Source organism: Mustela nivalis (assembly GCF_964662115.1).
Source record: "Mustela nivalis genome assembly, chromosome: 12".
NCBI lineage: Eukaryota > Metazoa > Chordata > Mammalia > Carnivora > Mustelidae > Mustela > Mustela nivalis.
Window position 1 is genome coordinate 28,371,139 of NC_139031.1, and position 20,327 is coordinate 28,391,465.

The window sequence follows — 20,327 nt, forward strand, 5'->3', positions numbered from 1 at the left end:
AGGTTTACAAATGAAATCATATGATATCTGGGATTTGTTTCAAAATAAACTGTTGTCTGGAAAGAGGAGGGAGATGGTCCGGAGGAAATAAAATTACCAATATGTTGCAATCGTTGTAACAGGATGTTGGATATAGTTTGGCTAGTTACAGTCTCACTGCTTGGGCAGTAATTGTTAAGATTAAAAACCAAAAAAACTCACAGCAAGCATTATACTTAATAGAGAAACATGAGATGAAGAACAATGTGAGAATATTTACCTTTCATTTCTACCTTTAAAACTAATACAGGAGATTCTGGCCAAAATTAGTAAAGGAAGGAAGGAAAGATAAAACAATCACCTGCCTTGAAAACCCAAACTCAGTGGATTTAAAGGTAAAATTATTGGAACAAATTTACCAAATACAAGATTAACTTCAAATATAGTATTTCTCTATCCTAGTAAGAATGGAATAGACAATAAAATTTCAAAAAGTATATCAGTTAATATTCTAAGGAATCTAGAAATAAACATAAGTGAGAACATGTAAGGTCTTTGTGGAGAAAGCATTTTAAACTCTAATAAAGGGAAAAAAATGATTTGAATAAATAAATAGACTTAATATTATGAATATTCAATTCTTCAAAAATTAAACTACAAATTCAATGTAATTATATATTGAAATTACATAGGCTTTTAAAATATATACTTGATATCCTAAAATATATATGAGGAAATAAATGTCTACAGCACAGCTAATTAAATTTTGTAAAGAAAAGGTACAAAGAAGGAACTTCCCTGCCAGGGACTAAGATATATGTACACTACCAAAATAAGAAAAACAAGGGGGCCAACTGGAACAGAACAGAGAGCTCAGAAGCAGCCTCATATACAAATGGGAACTTATACAATAAAGGTGATATTAGATTCATAGGAAATGATGAGTTTTTAGGCAGTGAGAACTGATTATATAGAAAAAGAAATCTGGATCAAGTTGAATAAAAAACTTCACCTAGTTGAATAAAATATTTTTATGTCCAGAAAAAAAAATTATAAAGGTAATAGAAGAAAGGGGAGTAGCCTATCCCAGGGCTTAGAGATAAGGAACAATTTCTAGAACTAAATCTCCAAAGCAGGCATTATAAGGAAACATTAATTTCAATAGTCGATTGAAGATTCCTGACCAACAAAGGACATTATGGACCAAGTTAACAGATAGATGACAAATATGCAAAAGTAAAATGTCACCTTGTCACCTGTCACAAGCTGGAAAGGTCAGTGTTGGGCAGGTTGTGGGGATATGGAGAAACTGATCATGGCACAGAAACTGATAACGGCCTTCTAGAGGGTGAGCTGTGTTTATTTAATTCTATCAAATGAACCCATGTCTTATGACCTAGCAAGTCCCATGATAGGCATATATTCTCTGGAAAAATCATATGCTGGTTCATAAAGAGTCATATATAAGACTCTGTACATTTGAAGCACTATTTGGTTTAGCCAAGAGTTGGAACAATCAAGCTGTCTATCACTGGAGGTGTGGGTAGGTAAACTCTAACAGAATATAGGCATGGAATACTGTACAGCAGTGAAAAGTAACATAGAAGGTGTATAGGTAATGTGAATGTTTCCTTCTTGAAAATATGTAGTGCTGCACTTAAAAAAGGTAAAAGAAAAAAGTCTCTAAAACAATTTACATAAATTAAAAACATATATATGCATAACAAAACAAAATTGCATATTTTACAATCACCTAAACTAAATGATACACATTAAATCATTATAATGGTGGTCTTTTAAGGAGCAAGGGAATTGAATGGGGAAAGGGGGATAAAATGGATTGCATAGATCAATGTAGGAGTCTTGCACAGACTGCTAGTGTAATTCTATAAGAACAGGGGTTTTGGACTGTGCTGAGTAAATATTTGTTGAATGCCTGAATGTGACATGAATGGAAGAATATGATTCGTTTTCTCTCTCTGTACCTGAGTTCCAAATATTAGGCTGCATTGTAAGAAACTCCAATTTTTTCGTAGGCCAAAAATGACCAAATATCAGCAGTTTCATATAGTTCAACCTAATGGAAAGGGAAATTTGAAAATAATGAAAGGTACTTAGGGAAATATAAACAACCACTGTAAAAACTAGTGGGAGATAACATGAAAGACAAACCAAATTTGATTCTGCTTTTTCATAATTAACTAAAAACCACCTAGGTTGATATAGTTAAGATGACTGTCCCAAAATAAAGTGCCCTTAAGACTAAAGTCAACTATGGTATTTCCTTAAAATGTCAGCCATTTATTATACTAAGGAATACGGCACCTGTATCTTTTCTCATGCTAATCTTTTTTTAATCAACAATATCTAATGGGCCATTTAAAGATTTTTCACCACTGGAAGATTTTCGAGAACTTACAATGTAGTTTATCTACAATGAAACTCTGAAAAACATCAGGTTCAGTCACTTCTGAATCTCTTGAAACTATAAAAAGCACTTTTACATTCTTTTTCTTAAACTGCTTTATTATGATTGAAATACAAGAAGTTGTACCTATTTAATACATACAATTTGATGAGTTTGGAGATAAATACACGTATGAAATCATTGCCATAATCACAACTCTTCCTTCCAAATTTTACCTCCTATGTATGTATGTACATATGTATGTATTATTTAGTGATATGGTCATTTAACATAAGTTCTCTTCTCTTAGAAAAATCTTAGTATTATTAACTGTAGCACTCTACTGTCCATAAAACTCTAGAACATACTCATCTTGAATAAGTGAAACTTTGTACCAATTGAACCATGCCTTCTCACTCCCCTCCCCCAGCCCCTGATAACTACCATTCTATTCTTTGTTTCTGTGAGCTTGACAATTTTGGATTCTCCTATAAGTGAGATCATGTACTGTTTGCTCTTTGAAGAAATTTTTTATTTTAGAGAAATAACTGTTCAGAGAATGGATATGAGAAAATGGGAAGAAACTGAAAGAACATACAAGTTAAGATACTTATGTGTTTTTTTAGTTTCTTCCTATTTCCTTTTACCTGTCCTCTGAACAATTATTTCTCTAAAATTGGAAACTTCTTGGGGCCCATGGGTGGCTCAGTCATGTAAGCGTCTGCCTTCAGATCAGGTCATGATCTCCAGGTGCTGGGATGGAGCCCCACTTCCGGCTTCCTGCTTTTTTTTCCTCCCTCTCTCTCCACCCCTTCCCCTACTCGTACTCTCTTTCTCGTTCTCTGTCATATAAATAAATAAAATCTTAAAAAAAAATTGGAAACTTCTTAAAATTTACCCAATGTGTTGTTCCTAGACCTTATTTTCAACGGAGGTAACCTGAGTTATCTTTTACACCTAAATCTTTTGTGGTTGTTAGTAAGTTCTTCCCAGAAAACATTCTCATGCTTTATGTCAGGGCTTTCTAGCTTAGGAACACTTAAAAGCTTTGTTTTTCACTCAGCAAATATTCCATATTGATTGCTGTAATGAAATAGGCATTTTGCTTCCTAAGAATGAAAAGAAAACAAAAGGGAAAAATTTTATTTTCATTTGCTGTAATGACTTTATTTTTCTTGAATGAGAGGAAGGTCAAGAAAACAGAACACAACTGAGGATTAGCTTTGAAATGGGTCAAAGAATTGGAGTAAAATGATGAATTGAGAAAACAAGCTGTGGCTTTTGTGTTCTCTCGTGAATTAAGCTGTTTCCAGTTCCTTTTTGAACCTGCACCTATTAAATGAAAACCTCAACTTGCCGCAATAAAATGAGGCAATCTTTGTTCAACAGGATTTGATACTCCTAAAGGTCAGAGAAAGGCAGCTCGACTCACTTTACTTATCTTCAGTATACTTTGAGTGAAATGACAGCTTCGACAGAAATTTTACCTTGACAGTGAAGCGTTTTTTCTTTGGTGGATTCCAAACTGTGCCGGTTGAATGAATGAATGCACGCAAAGGTGTCAAGGATGTCACCAACACATACGCTTTAAGAATCACAGATATTTCTTCAGCTCGGAAGACTGTTTCACGTGGAGCAAGGACTGTCGTTTGATTCCTAAAAAAATGAACCAGCATAGTTAATGCTCCATAACTTAGGGTACATCATCTGCAAATTACCTCGAAGCGTTGTACACTCATCTGTCCTTTGCTGGGCTGTAGCCTTCAATGTGTGGGTCTCCTTAAACAATTCCACTGCTTATTAGCACCCCTATCAGGAGATATACAGGTACTGAAAGAGGGGATCAAATTGATGAGTTCTCCACTCTGGTAGACTTAATTAAAAATTTTTAAGAGAAAGAAAGATGGGAATATAGTACCTAAAGTACGGTTTAAAGGTTTAAAAAACATAAATTGGTCATGTATGTACCATTACAACCAAAGTGATACAAATTACAGTTTAAGGAATAGTGAAGACATTTTCCCGTCCTGCCCTGGCCTGCCTTTGCTCTATCTTCTCCTTGACAAGAAAAGATATACTAGCCGAGAGTGGACAGGTCACCAAAAATATGCCAAAATACATTCCCTACTGGTCTGATTCTACCCAATAACTTCACCGTGGATAATTATGGGTTCATTTAAAGAATAAAGTGTGAAGATAACACTTCAGGCTACAAAGGAAAATTAACATTAATATTTTGTGGTAAAACAAGTATACTTTCATCATAAAAGATTCCAAAATATCTAGTTATTTGCTTTTTACACAGTATTTCTGTTTCAGATATCTACGTTTGACCAATGAAAAGATTGTTCTATTTCAACTTTTGAAGTCTAGATAAGCAGGAGATGCATATGGTTCTTCAATAAATACTATTAACTGTAGGCATCTACCAGATAATTATAAAATTAGATGAAGTAAACTATTTTGTTTCTTGGATAAGATATGAAAAGCTTTTCATTTGTCACTATAATTTATCTACATTACAAATTCATTTCCTTGGAGGGAACTTAAATATTTTGCTACTGCAGTTGTCTTCTTAGATCCTAGGAACCAAAAAATATATATCTATACCTATATAGATATATATATCTGGAAAAAAATTCATTTGGCCATACTCATAGACTAGAAAAATGTCATTTGAGTATAAAATGGAAGTTAAAATTTTATAGTTTCACATTGTCAAGATTTCAAATTCAATTTCCATTAATGTAACTTCCTAGATAAGAGTCCTATTTACCAAAATGTTTATTCTACAGCAAGAAAGGTTTGAATTACTCTAGAAAAAAAATCAATGATGGCGTTTTTTATTAAGAAGTGATAGATGAGGGTATGTGCTTTGGTGAGTGCTGTGAAGTGTGTAAACCTGGTGATTCACAGACCTGTACCCCTGGGGATAAAAATATATGTTTATAAAAAATAAAAAATTAATAAAATATTTTAAAAAAAAAAGAAGTGATAGATGAGAGACTGTGGAATCTGAGAGACAAACTGAGGGTTTTGGGGGGGTGGGGTGAGCCTGGTGGTGGGTATTTCGGAGGGCACGTATTGCATGCAGCACTGGGTGTGGTGCATAAACAATGAATTTTGGAACACTGAAAAAAAATAAAATTAAAAAAAAGAGAGAGATATAAAATTTTATGTAACAGAACCCAATAACTCAAACATGTAATACCCCCTAGACATCTTCCGGGGTTTTCTCTTGTCAGCTGTTTGCAAGAATGCATGCCGGATATAACAATTCAAAATGATTAGCTTACAGCTGTTTACGTCGCCAGTCCCAGGGTTTCCACATATGTGGCTTCACTGGTTTTAAAAGGTGACTCGAAGTACTCAGCTTTAACTGCATGCTCTGATCCAGACATACAGAAGGGCTCACCGGAAGTCGTAGTTCTGAAAAAAATTCAAAGAGCAAAAACCAGTCATTCTGTTGTTTCTTTTTGAAATTGCTCCAAAATATTGTTTGCTCTGTTCTGCTCCTGGGTGTATGGGAACCAGGCAGCTATTGTTTCTCCATTTTGAATCAAAGTTAGATCCATTCCATAACGCATGTTCAGAGAGGCCTCTGTTTTGCAGTTCATTCTCTTACAATAGATTAGGAAAACAATTGTAGTAACAGATTTCAACTCTTCCTACTCAGAAAGGGAGGTAGATTTGATGTCTCCTATTGTCCTGCACCAGGCAGAACTATCCTCCAAACACAGAACAGATGCACTCTTACGATGGGAAGATGGCTGCAGGACCTGACTTTTGCTTGTGATGAGAATATCACATGGACAACTTGAGTTGATTTCCTGACAATGGCACAGTCCTTCATGTGCCAGAGAGTCTGTCATGCCTCATAATCTTGGTCAACTCAAAAACAGTGTTTTATGATTTTGTAAAAGAGTATTTAATATTTTTTAAAGTACATAAAAGTGAAGACCAATAGTAATGGTTTACTCAGAACACTCACTGATATTTTTTTAAAAATGTATTGAATGTACATGGTTAAGAAAATTCAAATTGGGGTGCCTGGGTGGCTCAGTGGGTTAAAGCCTCTGCCTTCAGCTCAGATTATGATCTCAGGGTTCTGGGATTCAGCCCCGCATGGGGTTCTCTGCTTGGCGGGGAACCTGCTTCCCTTCCTCTCTCTCTGCCTGCCTCTCTGCCTACTTGTGATCTCTGTCTGTCAAATAAATAAATAAAATCTTTAAAAAAAAATTCAAATTCTATAGAATGTTATAAAGTTGGGGGGAAAAAAAAACATCCAGCAATCCACCCCTATCTGAGACCTCTCTCTGCCAAAGCCAATATTTACATATTCCCTTTTGTAATCTGCATCAGTGCATCATGGGTAAGATGCATACGCTTCTTCAATATGTAAACTGATATATCAATATATCCATACAACTTATATGCAGGTATTTCTGATTTTTCCATTATCCAAAAGAGACATCACGGTAGTCCCCTTTATCGATTGTTTTGCTTTCCTCAGTTTCAGTTACCCATGGTCAACCCCAGTCAAGAAGCAAATGATCCTCCTGACGTACCATCAGAAGGTCAGCAGCAGCCTAACGCGATGTCACAGAGCCTGTGTCATCCCCCTTCATCTCATGATACAGCGTGGTATCCTCTCACATCATCGCACGAAGGATGAATGCAACACACGTATTTCCAAAGAGTGAGACTGCATTCAAATAACTTTCTTACAGTCCAGTTATAATTGTTCTATTTTATTATTAATTATTGTTATCAATCTCTTATTGTGCCTAATTTAGAAAATAAATTCTATCTTAGGTGTGTATGTATTTAAAAAAAAGTACATAAAGGGTTCGGCACTATCTGTGGTTTCAAGCATCCCCTGGGGCTCCTGAAACGCATCTCCTGCAGATAAAGGGGGGGGAATGCTATCTAATGGTCTATGTCTGGCATATTTACCTACCAGTCCATCCTGGAATCCTCACCATTTGCACACACATAGGACTACATTATACTTTTTAATGGCTTAGGGAGTGCCATTAAATGAATATACATTTGATTTAATCATTCTCTTATTGTCAGGTATTCAGATTATAGTTGTAATTTTTTCTTTTTATTTCAAAAATACTGCACAATGAGTGCTCTTCTAAATCTATTTTGGTGTACTTTCACAAGTTTATCTAGGGGCAAAGTCTAGTCTATATGTGTAACTGCCAGATCAACAAATACATGCATTGTAAATTTGATAGGTTTTATTGAACTGGCTTCCAAAAATGTTGCCCCAATTTCCACTGCCTCCAACAGCACATAAGAGTTGTTGTTTCCTTGCTGTCAGGTCACAGTGATTTATTTTTAAATTATACAATTTATCTCGCTCTCAAAATGGAACAAAGCCTTTAAATTATTTTTCCCCCTTGTGCACGTTTCATCAATACTAACATAGTCTAATTTAAAACACTTCACACTCTTAAGTAAAAGTCAGCAGAAGTCAAGCTGTTCAATGTATTCCCATATCTCATTATTTAGCACAGTGTGATCTTTCTAAAAAAATGATGGCCTCCTTGTAAGTCTTCCTTATTAATGAAGTTCTAATACATCATAATAAGAAAAATACTCAAATTGCTTGTTTTTGGATGTGACAAATGAAGAGTCATTAAGATAATTTCTTTTCTTGGGAATCACAACTTAAGAAGAGTTGAAATGTTTATATAATCCTTTAAATTCACAGTAAGAAAATGCATTCTCTTTTTTTCACTAAGTAGACATTTTTTAGGATTTATTACTAGGAAAGATTCTGTCTCTCCAGAAGAGCTAATTTGTGGCCTTCTTTTGTATAATACGAGAACAGTGTAATTGACTCTGATTTCCTTTTTATCCGTACTGCCAGGAAGCACAGCATTGATTTGAAGCCCGAGCAGAGCGGACTTTGGAGAAGCTGCCCCTATTAAGTGTTCCACCAAGGTAATACCTCAGTGATTTTCAGGAAGTAGTAGCCAGCAAATATGTCAAAGAATAAATAATTTTATGTCACCTTTTTTTTTTTTTTTTTTGCCTTAGTTCAAGGAGAAGAGCCTAAAACACAGCACAAAGAGTCCAGTATAGGAATTGTCAAGAATATGTCAGCATTCCACATCAGCCCCTGAAACTGTGGCTGAACAATGGAATTTAATATTGATTAAAGTAACTTTTACCCTTTGTGTATATGTGTGTGTGTGTGTGCGTGCGTGTGTGTGTGCGTGTGCGTGCGCGTGTATGTGTGCGTGCGTGCGTGTATGTGTGTGTGCGTGCGTGCGTGTGTGTGTGTGTGCGTGTGTGTGTGCGTGTATTCCATTTCCCCCTTTTCCCTTGACCACCCAACACACACAGGAACCTAGAAATCTTCTATAAACAATGCCAAAGTAGCTTCCTTCTGTTTTGGGGAGAAATCTGGGAGATGAGTGTCTATAATATGCCTATGAGTGTCTTAAATGGCCTTGTAATTCATTAACACATATTTACTAACTATTTTCAGACAGTAATTAAATACGAAGTTCCTAGCATGTATCCTTAGCGCTTTTCTACTCTACAATATGAGGACTGAATGCATATCCAGATACAGATGTGAAATATCTATGTGTTTTTATTTATGGGCTACTCTTAGCTTATTTTAAAGAGCTATGAAGCTTGTAATTTTAACACTAACCCAGAGGAAAAAAATGAACAATTTTTTAAAGACGCATGAAGACTGCTTTTCTCCTGCCTTCCAACATTTGGTTGGCCAGGCACGCAGTCGGTACCCTCCGAGTATGGTACAGTTTCAAGAAAAGAAAGATTCAACCAGAACCATAAGACCTGGGCTTTCATTTTGATTCTTACTAACCAATGCCTAATGAGTGTGTGACAATGCCAAGAATCCAGAAGATGATTTCCCACTATCTCTTGATTGTCCCACATCCCTGAACACGATGTTGGAGCATAATAACTGCTCAATAAAAATTTGTTCTGGCAATGAGCTAGTTTGGTGGTGGTGGGGGTGGGGCGTTTAAGTCAACGTGTACTTGGAGAACAAAATGATATCCCAATTAAAAATATTTTATTTTTTCCCTTCTATATGCCATATAATTATATACATTATAGGCAAAGACTATACACTAGAAAACTAGCAAAGATTAACAGGCAAATTCAAGCTATATTTGATTTAATGTTTTGCCCAGAGCTAATAATTAATAGGAAAGTAATATTGGAAAATGTAATTATATTTCATAAATGTTTGAATATTGTCTTGCATTTCAGATTAGGAAGCTATAGTTAGCCAGTATTTTCTTATTTTAAAACCTCCCGTGAAGATAGAAAGTCTTAATTAATAATTAACAATCAGTTTTGAGATTAGAATTATAAAATAAGTACCATTTGTGGATATATTAATTGTTCTTTCTATCCCAAGACATTTACGAGTCTTAGTCCTTAGCCTACAGGTATAGCTATGCAAACATACCCGTAGAACTTATATACATAATAAATGTAAATTAATATATGCACAAGCTAAAGTCGTAGCCAGGAAAAAACAGTCAGAGCCCCGGGAGAAAATGAATGGATGGCAGAGTCAAAGAGGTAAGTGAAGACTATTAACCAAGAAACTTACAGAAGGGGACTATTAAAGAAGGCAACGATAAGGGAAAATAATAAGTAGTGAAGCTCTGAGGGCTGATGAAAGGGAAGATCTTGCCACCCCAAGCCCAGGAGGGTGGCGATTATAGAACCAAGCAAAGGGCAGAGCTTTGAGAGAGGATGCTGAGCATGAGCTATGGCCAGAGGTAGAAGAACACAGGCACTTCTAAGCCAGGGTCTGGCAGGGAAGCAGGTAGGGGACAAATACCCACCCCAAAGTTCTCTCTTTCTGAACTCTGATCTCCTGTCAAAAGTTAGGGGACAAGGGAGCCCCATTGATGCAATGTGCAATGGACAACTTCCTGGGGAAGAGTCTAGAGTGAGGGAGCAAATAGAGAATGAGGCAAACCGTGCATTTGGAAAATACAAACTTGTGCTCTAGTTTTCTTCTTATTGGCCACATGTCCCAGAGAAAGAATCGTTATGTGTGTATGAGAGTGAGTGTGCGTGCATCACAGAGGAGAAGAGTGAATAAGAAAGAAACATTAAGGGCGCCTGGGTGGCTCAGTGGATTAAGCCTCTGCCTTCGGCTTGGGTCGTAATCCCAGGATCCTGGGATCGAGCCCCACATTGGGCTCTCTGCTCAGCGGGGAGCCCAATTACCTCTCTCTCTCTCTCTGCCTGCCTCTCTGCTTGTGATCTCCGTCTGTCAAATAAATAAAATCTTAAAAAAAAAAAGAAAAATTAGCTTTGATCTTTAATAAGAGCATTTGTACATGGCAGTAGGCCATGGCTTAAGATGAATTGTATGAAACTGCATTTTGTTATGTAAAAAATGACTGAATATTGATCAAATATCAACAATTCATAACTTTTCTCTTACTACACTGTGATGCCTATTGGAGAGAAGCAAGGGAGTATATAAACATACCACCTGTGAAAGAAGGTTCCAGTGGCTAGAATGTCTATGGGTAGGAATGACAAAAGGATGCACTGGTTAATTTTATGTGTCAACTTGACTGGACCAAGCGATACCCAGATAGCTGCTTAAATATTATGGGTGTGTCTGTGAGGGTATGCTCAGAGGAGATCAGCCTTTGAACTGATGGAAGCAGATAGCTCTCCCAGATGTAGCCGGGCATCCACCAATCTGTTGAGCGCCTGAACAGAACAAAAAGGCCGAGGAAGGTTGAATTTGCTCTCTCTCTGACTCATTAATTGAGCTGTGACATCAATCTTCTCCTGCCCTTAGTACAGTTGGTTTTCAGGCCTTCAGACCTGGACTGGAATCTAATCATCGGCTCTCTACATCGCCAGCTTTGCTGAGTCCCCATCTTGCGGATGGCAGATCGTGGGACTTCTCAACCTCCAGAATCACATGAGCCAATATGTTACACGATAAATCCCTTTCTCTCCTTCTCTCTCAGTGAGTATATAAATAATAGAAAGATGGATGGATCTTATTTTCTGTTTCCATGGAAAATCCTACTATGAGGGACAAACTTGAATCCATTCAATAAGTCTTTAGTAGATGTTTGGAAAACAAAAGAAGCATAGCCCAAGTTCTGCCAATTCCTAGAAAAGAACAAACAGCTCACCTCTGAATCTGTTTCCTTCTTTGCATTATCATGAAAAAGACAGCAGCAAGCACAGTGGGTACTAAACAAATATTTACTGGACAAACAGCTAGATTTCTGATGTCCTTTATAATTCTAAATTCCTGTGATTGCAGGTGAAAAGTTATAATTTTTAATATATGTTGTGTATGACCTAATGGAATAGATAAGTGGCTAGAATCCAAGGCCAGGGCTGGAATATGGTTCCTCTGTGAATTCACGTATATTCCAGCAATTCCGAAAGCTCTACAAGGTCAACCAGTTGCCATTTTATTCATCTGAGGCCCAATAAACCACGTAGGAGAGACTGTATCTGGATCCCCTTTGAGCTCCCACCCTGTGAGAAAGTATTTGGGGAATATCAATGACCCTTTCATTTTTTGAGCCCTGGACAAAATGGGGGAGCAAACAAACCACTGAGCACATTGCAGTTCACCAACTTGATCACTCATTTACAGTTAGAAAGGAGGGATTTTTTTCAGTGTTAAGTACTTCAAAGGGAATTAGTTTACTGAACCAGGAGCTCTATGAAGTCAGGAATTCTGGATTTTTTCTTTACATTGCATTTCTAGTGCCAAACACACGTAGGCTGGCCCTTAACATAGGAGGTCCACATATCTCTGCTTATTAATAAGTAAATGTTAATGTCTTCTTAACCAAATAACTAGAGGTAAGTGCACTGGCCATAGAAAAAGGGGCTGAAGTGAAAAGAATGAGCAAGCCAACTGCTGAGCAGTTTTACTAGAGTTGTATGGCATAACCTTTTGTTCTTGATCTAGGAAATCAGCATACATGGACAAGAATTCATTTTTCTCTGTTCACTTCAGTGAGGTATTTGTTAGAGTAACATGACGTGTTATGACCCTATTGGGACCCTGCAACAACACAGGGAAGGCTCCAGGAGGAAGCAGAAATGGACGCCCTGAAAGGAACTATCAAAGGCCTAGAGGTTTACTATCAGCAGAGCCCCCCGGAACCCAGAGCAAGCATAGAAAACCATGGAAGAGAAGGTCATCAGTAGACAGCCAGGAGGAAGTCTTCCCTTATAGGGACATCATCTAAGAGATGGATGTGGGGACGAAGGCTGCCTCTGTTTCCCCAAGCAAGCTAAATCTATGCCTTGGGAAGACATGGATGAACCCAATAAAGATGCATGGGCTGATATCTCCAGGAGGTTCCAGTATAGTTGCTATGTGATACCTTTTATTCCCCAATAATATTTTACAAATAATAATCCAAAGAATATTTATTTTAAAAAATCCTAATTCTTGTCTATTAGTGGATTCCTATTCATAAGTATGACCATGAACAAATTCCTTAATTTTTCTAAGTTCAGTGCCTTTATCTGGAAAATGAGAGTTATAACAGTAATAATAAGAAGAACATACATCATATGGATGCTGACAGAATTAAACATAAAATTTTATTTAAAGGGCTTTGCACAGCCCTTTCTAAAAAAACGTTAAATAGCTACTACTAGTAGTAGTTTAATATAATCCTTTTCTATAACCTGTTTACAACTAGAAATCTGTTTACAACTAGAAACTTCACAAAGTGCAACTTAAATGTTATCCTTTTGAATTTATTCAATATTAAGTGTTTCTCATCACTCCTGACTATCAAAATCTAATCTATGAAATCCTTTTTTATGCGATTCTTAAACATGTGACATTTGATATTAGTCACTTAAGAACAAAGCAGGAAATATGTGATAAGCACAGATGTGTAGACCAAAATAAAACAGAGTAATTTTATTTGAAGTAGCTTGTAAAAACACACTGGTTTTAGTGACTTTCCTCAAATTTAGCATTGCGATCACCCAGCAAAGCTGTTGATTTCCTGTTTCACATACTTAAAGAAGTTCTGTGTTAAGGCCAGGTTTCTGTGGATGGGGTAAGCCTCAGACTGACCCAGTTTTGCACTATTTAAACCTATTCCTCTCTGTTTTGTTCAGGAAGATATTTTTTTCACAAACACCAACACAACCAACTCTTGGTCAACAGAACTAGCTCTTAGTCAACAAATTTATGACCCATAGACAAAAGACCCTAGACTATTTCAGACCTACGCTTGAATTTAAATGGTATAATTTGAGGATCTATGTGCTCCAAACACATCAATTCATTAATATATTTTTCACTTTCATTTTATGCGAGCGTCATTATTAATACATAATTCTAACCTTAAGCCAAGCAACTCAAAATTCCTTTTTAAAGATCTGACATCACTACCTATGTGGATTTGATACCAATAGTTTATTGTCTATAGTTTCCCAGAATATATTTCTTATGATGCCAAATAAGGGTGCATCAAACCACAAATATAAATATCATAGTCTGTCAGTATAGTAGTTTTGGGGGGAAAAGAATAACTTCCACTTTGTGTTGTAAGAAATAAGTTGTAGTCCATGTCCTGATGTAAATGGAGATACCATCTGACCCATAAAAATGACCAGATCAATGATACAACAATGTGCTTGAAAGAAGTAGTCACCGTATAAAGTTTTCACCAACTAACCAATCAATCAAATGCTTGTTGAGTACTCAGCAAATGCAAGCCATAAATGTTCTCCTTTCTGTTCTTTTTCAGTGGAAGTGTCAAAGTCATGCAATTGTACAAAAACAATTTTCCCCATGGACTGCTCTATGTTTTGACCATGACAACATAAGAACCTTGAATTCTGTTCATTTTCCTTGGTAATAAAAGCTATGTCTAGACTACCACTTCAATTTTCTTGCCCCTGTGATTTCACTGCAATGGCCAAACAGCATGAAAGATTGTTTTATTACTTTATGGCAGCTTAATTTTGCTTTGATATTTTTCTGCATGAATTTTCCAGGGAAAAAGAAAGGGAAAAAATGCTTGACTAGTTCAGCAAGACCAAAGATGAATAATTCAGTATAAATTAATGAGCATCATTAATAACAATTTGAAACACAACCTCCAACACAATATTAATACATAGAGTGCAACAAATATGATAATAGAAGAGCTGTCTAAACCCACCCCTTGTGAAAATAAGTTAATCACTTTATTAATATTAAACTTTTTCTCAGAAACATTTTCTGGAGTAAACCATGAAATACTATTGATATAATTTACATCAGAATAATTAATGACTTACTACAAATTTTAGATTCTAAATTCTTTTTAAGTATATTGAAGTCAGTCCTAATTTAAATGTAAGACACAAACACTGGGGGTTATTGCCCCTATTTTAAATGAAACCATGCATTAACCTATTTTTCCTTCAATGGCAACTTCACAGACCAACTTGATCTTCCATGTTTACCCTATGTTTTTGGTACAATAAAATGTGCATGGTATTGTCTCAATCTGCTTCCCTACTTCTACACTATTTACAAGTAAATGTATTAAATGTGAACCAAGTACATATTTAGAATATTTATATTTTCATAATATCTGACTCCAGGATTGAGACAAAAATATAGAATACAGAGAGACTAGAGATAGTTGCCAAGAGAAATTTAATGAGGGCCAGAGATCCAAATGCCAGAAATAGGTCAGTAACATGGAAATATGTCAGAAAAGATTTTTGGTTAGGACACTGAGCAAACATACTTTTATGGAACCATTTTATCCTCAAGTTCTTTCCCTTCTCCAACTGACCAGTGATATAATTGGAGTCTGTGGAGGTCAGGCTTGGCTGAGCGGCATCGTAATACAAGAGTCCACTCCTCATATAGTTGAGGACACAAAGGGCAAGAGTCAGAAGCCAGGCAGAACCTGACAAGAGTTTCTGAAAGGTGCCTCAGTTTTCAACCTTAGCTAGGTAAGACAATCATTAGCCAGGTACATTTGATCTATTTTATATCCTGTAAATGACTAAAGAATTAACCAATTAATTGAGCCCAAAGGGGAGGAGGTCTTCATATCTGAAGTGCTAAGTAATTGTTGGTCTTTAAAATTGTTAATTAGGTGGTTAAAATTTCGAGTTTTCCTTTGCCTATTCTTGTATAGATTTTAAACCCTGAAGTTAAGCTCTCCTCCCTGTAGAGCTTAGGTCAGGACATTAAATCCAAATGACTATTTTCTACAAGGATATTCTTCTTCTTCCTTCTATGTCTTCTTCTTTTTTAAATGTAGGCTCCATGCCCAGCACAGATCCTAATGAAGGACTTGAACCCACAGCCCTGAGATCAAGACTTGAGCTGAGATCAAGAGTTGGACACTTAACCAAAGGAGCCCCAAGGGTATTATTCATATTTTCTTTAGATATCTCTTATCTTTCGTATTGCCAAGATTCTTTTGGTATATATGTGCATGTATATTATATATATATGCATGTCTATGTATATAAATTATATAATATACATATTCAATTTATATATAAACACATATCTGAATTATTTTTCCCAGATTTAATACAATCTAACTCAGCTTTAGTTCTGACATTAGCATTTTATCTCAATTAACCTCACTTGTCTGTATGTCCCTGAATAGCAATCCCAGACTGAACATCCTTTTCTAAACTGCCACTCAGATGCCTTAAAATAGGTGGATGGTGGACAACAAGTCATTTGTATCTTGTTTTTTTCTTACCAAATATATTGAATGCCTTAGGGAAATGACTGTGTGGCACCCAATAGCATCTAGTCATTTTCAATAAATTAAAAATGTTTAGTTGTTGCTTTAAAAAATCTTGTGAGCTCTGGCATCAGTCAGGGGTTCAAAGTCATGAGTTAACCAATCCAACTCTCAGTTTTAGTTTGACTCAATGGAAACTGAATTTAAAAACTTGGTTTGTTGAGGTGCCTGGCTGGTTCAGTTGGTGGAGCATGTGATTCTTTATCTCAGGGTTGTGGGTTCAAGCCCCGTGCTGGGTGAAGAGATTACTTAGAAACAAAATCTTATAGGGGTGCCTGGGTGGCTCAGTGGGTTAAAGCCTCTGCCTTTGGCTCCAGTCATGATCTCAGGGTCCTGGGATCTAGCGCTGCATTGGGGGGCTCTGCTCAGCGGGGAGCCTGCTTCCTCCTCTCTCTCTCTCTCTCTGCCTGCCTCTCTGCATGGGGTGATCTCTGTCAAATAAGTAAATTTTAGAAAACAACAACAACAACAACAAAATCTTACAATAAAACAAAAAAAAAAGCTTGATTTCTAAGTAGTGGGGAAAAAATTCAAGCTAGCTTTAAGTCAAAAGGGGAAAATACTGGGTAATTATGAAAAAACTTATGAGTACAGGTATTCCCCTCATCATTTCTGATCTATGAAAGAAAGATACATACCTATGTGGGAACCATGTCTTTGCTACATTGTTTGGAGTAATGGAAAGAAATAGATTTATTTTTATAATTTATATAAATGATTTCATAGAGGAGAGTGGACATAGAAACCAATTAGGAGAAACGTTGTACAGGTGGTGCTTTAGTGAGCTAGACGATGTTGCCCAGTGAGAGATGTGGGTTATAAAAGTAGAATTTGGCGGAAATTTCACTGTGTGTTGAGTAAGGCTAATTTCCCCCTAACTGTCATTTTTGTACCCACCTCTCCTTTCCTCAAAACAAAAAGAAAAAAATCTAAAAACCTGAACTACTACTCCAGGCTTTTAAAGTCAGCCCTATTTTTTTCAAAGGAGGGTTTTTTTTTGTTTGTTTGCTTAACTCAGCATAATGCTCAACATTCGCTCAAAAGGGCCATTTTTACCTAGGTCCCTGCCATTAGTGACTCCATTTACTTTGCCTGACATCAGGCCCCTTTACCCAAGATGGTGGCTGGGACACTCTACTGTGAGGGAAGGGTGGCCACTGGCAGACCAGCAAAATAAGATTTAGAGAAAAATACATGAAACTTCTATTAGAAGAGAAGTTGAAACAAGAGTTGTTCATTGAAGGGGTGCCTGGGTGGCTCAATGGTTTAAGCCTCTGCCTTCGGCTCAGGTCATGATCCCAGGGTCCTGGGATCGAGCCCCACATCGGGCTCTTTGACCCTCGGAGAGCCTGCTTCCTCCTCCCTCTCTCTGCCTGCCTCTCTGCCTACTTGTGATCTCTGTCTGTCAAATAAATATATAAAATCTTTAAAAAAAAAGAAAAAAAAAGAGTTGTTCATTGAATTTCATGAACCTAGTGAAAAATGACAGAAGTTCATGGTTACCATTAACCATCAAATGATTTGCAATTCAGGTTTTCAGCACAATGCTTCAAAACTACTCACCTAGTCTCCAACTTGCCCCTACCTCTGATTTCTCAGAGAAGTTTGCTCTTGACTCACTGTTTTCTTCAGTCCCCCAAATCTGGCTTTTATTTGCCAAGTCATTTAAAATATTCACAGTCTTCCATTACCTCTAGAAACTTGAGCTGACATTGGAGCACTTGTTTCTGACTAGAAATTTTTAAGGCGGACTTAAACTGACTCTAGGTTTTTTGGTTGCTTTTCGGTTTTGCTACTCCCTGTGAGCCATATTCTATTTAATAAGGACTTTTCACCCACAAATGGCTTAAAATGTTGTTTCCTTAGCTTGTAAACAGGAAAATCCCCTATTAAAACTTGTCCTATAGGTAAAATTAGTCTTAATTAAAAACTTAGAGTACATCTGGTACATTGCTTATTTTGCTTTCGGCACAACACATGTGTAGATTTACCAATAAATCACGTAGCTGGAAAATTTTAAATATCACGTTGTGGGTGGTGTCTTTGCTTTTTATAGCCTGCTATGAATACAGTTTAAAGTTCTTTCCCTTAAATGACACCAGTTCTTCTAAAATTGGCTGTTGACTGCCCTACTACCCGGGACTGAGAGAGAAGGAATCTAGAAACAGAAACATTACAAAACATTACAAAACATTACAAAATACTGAACTGAAAAAGATAAATTAGGCCAAAGACCAGTTTATTTAACCATGTAATCTTTCTTCTTTTCTTCTCAATTTTGTATTTAGATTCAAAGTAAACTTTCTGCTTCTGCAATATTTGGAACACAGGGACATAAACAGTTATGGCTTTATAGTTGAGGAATAAATACAGGTCTACAGGTCTATTTCCATACTCTGGTCAAGACAAATATTTCAGGTTCAGTTGTGACACTGTTAGAATTCAACAATGCTCAGTGCCACCCTCACAACCCCCAAAATTGGGAAAGAAGGAAAAGACACCTCCTTGTGTTGTTGTTGCTCTTTTAAACCCTATCATCAATGGGAGAGGACAAGATGGTTTCCTTACCACTGTAGCGGAATTTTAGTGTGAAACTAATCTGTGTTCATTTAGGAGTCCACCATGTCTGGCCTTAAGCGGAAGAACTATGGGTGAAGTCTAATCATAAGGAATCTTTCTAAGAAGAAAAGAGGTGGCTGGCAAGATAAGCCCAAGGATAAAGGGACAAGAAAGAGAAGGGCACCTTCTAGTGCATTGCTCCTATATACCACAACCTGTCTTCTACCGCAGGTTTCGATCAGAGCAAAAACAACAGTAAGGCAAATTTTCTTCCAATTATCCATGAGAGGTTGAGAGTATAACGTTACATGCAATTAAAAAAAAAAAGAATTATAAAGAAGGATTTTAGCTACTGATTTTTTTTTTTTTAACTACTAAGTCAATTGAGTTTTAACTTAATTGACTGACTCACATGTCTGGGAATACCAAAGGCCTTCCAGCGAAACAGTGAGTGTTACAATGGGACAGGGCACCAACAGTTCCAGCAGCAGGCAAGGGAGAAGCAGGCACACCATGAACCTTGGTATCCCTGATGTGGGGCTTAGCATTTTGGCACAGAAATGACAGGCACAGCAGCAGCAGCCCCTGCCATGTGGGCCACCACTGACAGCACGTTTGGTGGACATGACCACTGGTGTACATCTGCAGCAGACGGACACAGGGCAGCAGAGCCGAAGTGCAGTAAATGGTGGCCAAGGTATCCAGGAATGAGAGGACTGCATTCATGAGGACACAGGATAAACCCTCAAGGACAAAGAGGATATTTGAGGGCATGGCAATGATCAGGAATGCTACTGAAATTTAATGGATAAAATTTAATGAAATCTGATGAAATGGATTAAAGATAATAATTTAATAAATGCAAGATGTCTGCTTTGGATAGGATCAAGATGATGTTTATTTGGAAGGTGTTGGTAAGGCGCGAAGTCCAGCATCTGTCTGGATAATGAGCCATCCATTCTCAGTGGTCCGTGCACACACCACAACAGCTGTTATCATGTTGGCTATCACTCCGTGTACAACAACAAATTCTCCCTCACCTCACATTACTTCTGAATGTCTCTCTTGACATTGATGTGGGTGAAATGCCTGATGGTGATTATTTCAACCTAGAGCTTGACTCCATTTTCCATGTAAACTCTAGGCATTTTACCCAGTTTTAATATACATGGAATTTTGCAGGAGTGCCATTAAGTTAAGCACGAGAAGACTATATTCAATTTGTGACTTTCTCGAGTTATTCATCATTTTGGAAACGCACATCACCAATAGCGATGTGACCCTTGGAATCTTAATTTCCTTACAATACAATGGCACCAATCTGAATTTGTATCTGTCACATTGATGGTGATTCAAAATATAAATGGAGGAGTTGACAATTTCATGACACTTTATGTGCCTAAAATTTACATAGTAGAGTATAAACGGTTATATTATAAAGCCTTTCCTTCCATTTGTCCTTTATACTAAAGTTTGGCCATTATATTGGCTTGTTGAAATTGTCTGTACGGGTAAATTAGAGATATTTACCTTCCAGACCAATCAGAGGTCAACAAATATATTTGTTATTAAAA

At 36.8% G+C, this 20,327-nt stretch overlaps 1 protein-coding gene across 1 annotated transcript in view; it reads right to left on the reverse strand.

The window, feature by feature from the left end:
- Positions 1-20,327, reverse strand: part of CPED1 (cadherin like and PC-esterase domain containing 1) — a 264,193-nt gene that overhangs the window by 163,715 nt on the left and 80,151 nt on the right. The window contains exons 5-6 of the mRNA XM_082692704.1: positions 5,683-5,815; positions 3,874-4,042 (exon numbers count right to left, since the gene is read on the reverse strand). Coding sequence (XP_082548830.1) covers positions 3,874-4,042; positions 5,683-5,815 — 302 coding nt within the window. The remainder of the gene's footprint in view (positions 1-3,873; positions 4,043-5,682; positions 5,816-20,327) is intronic.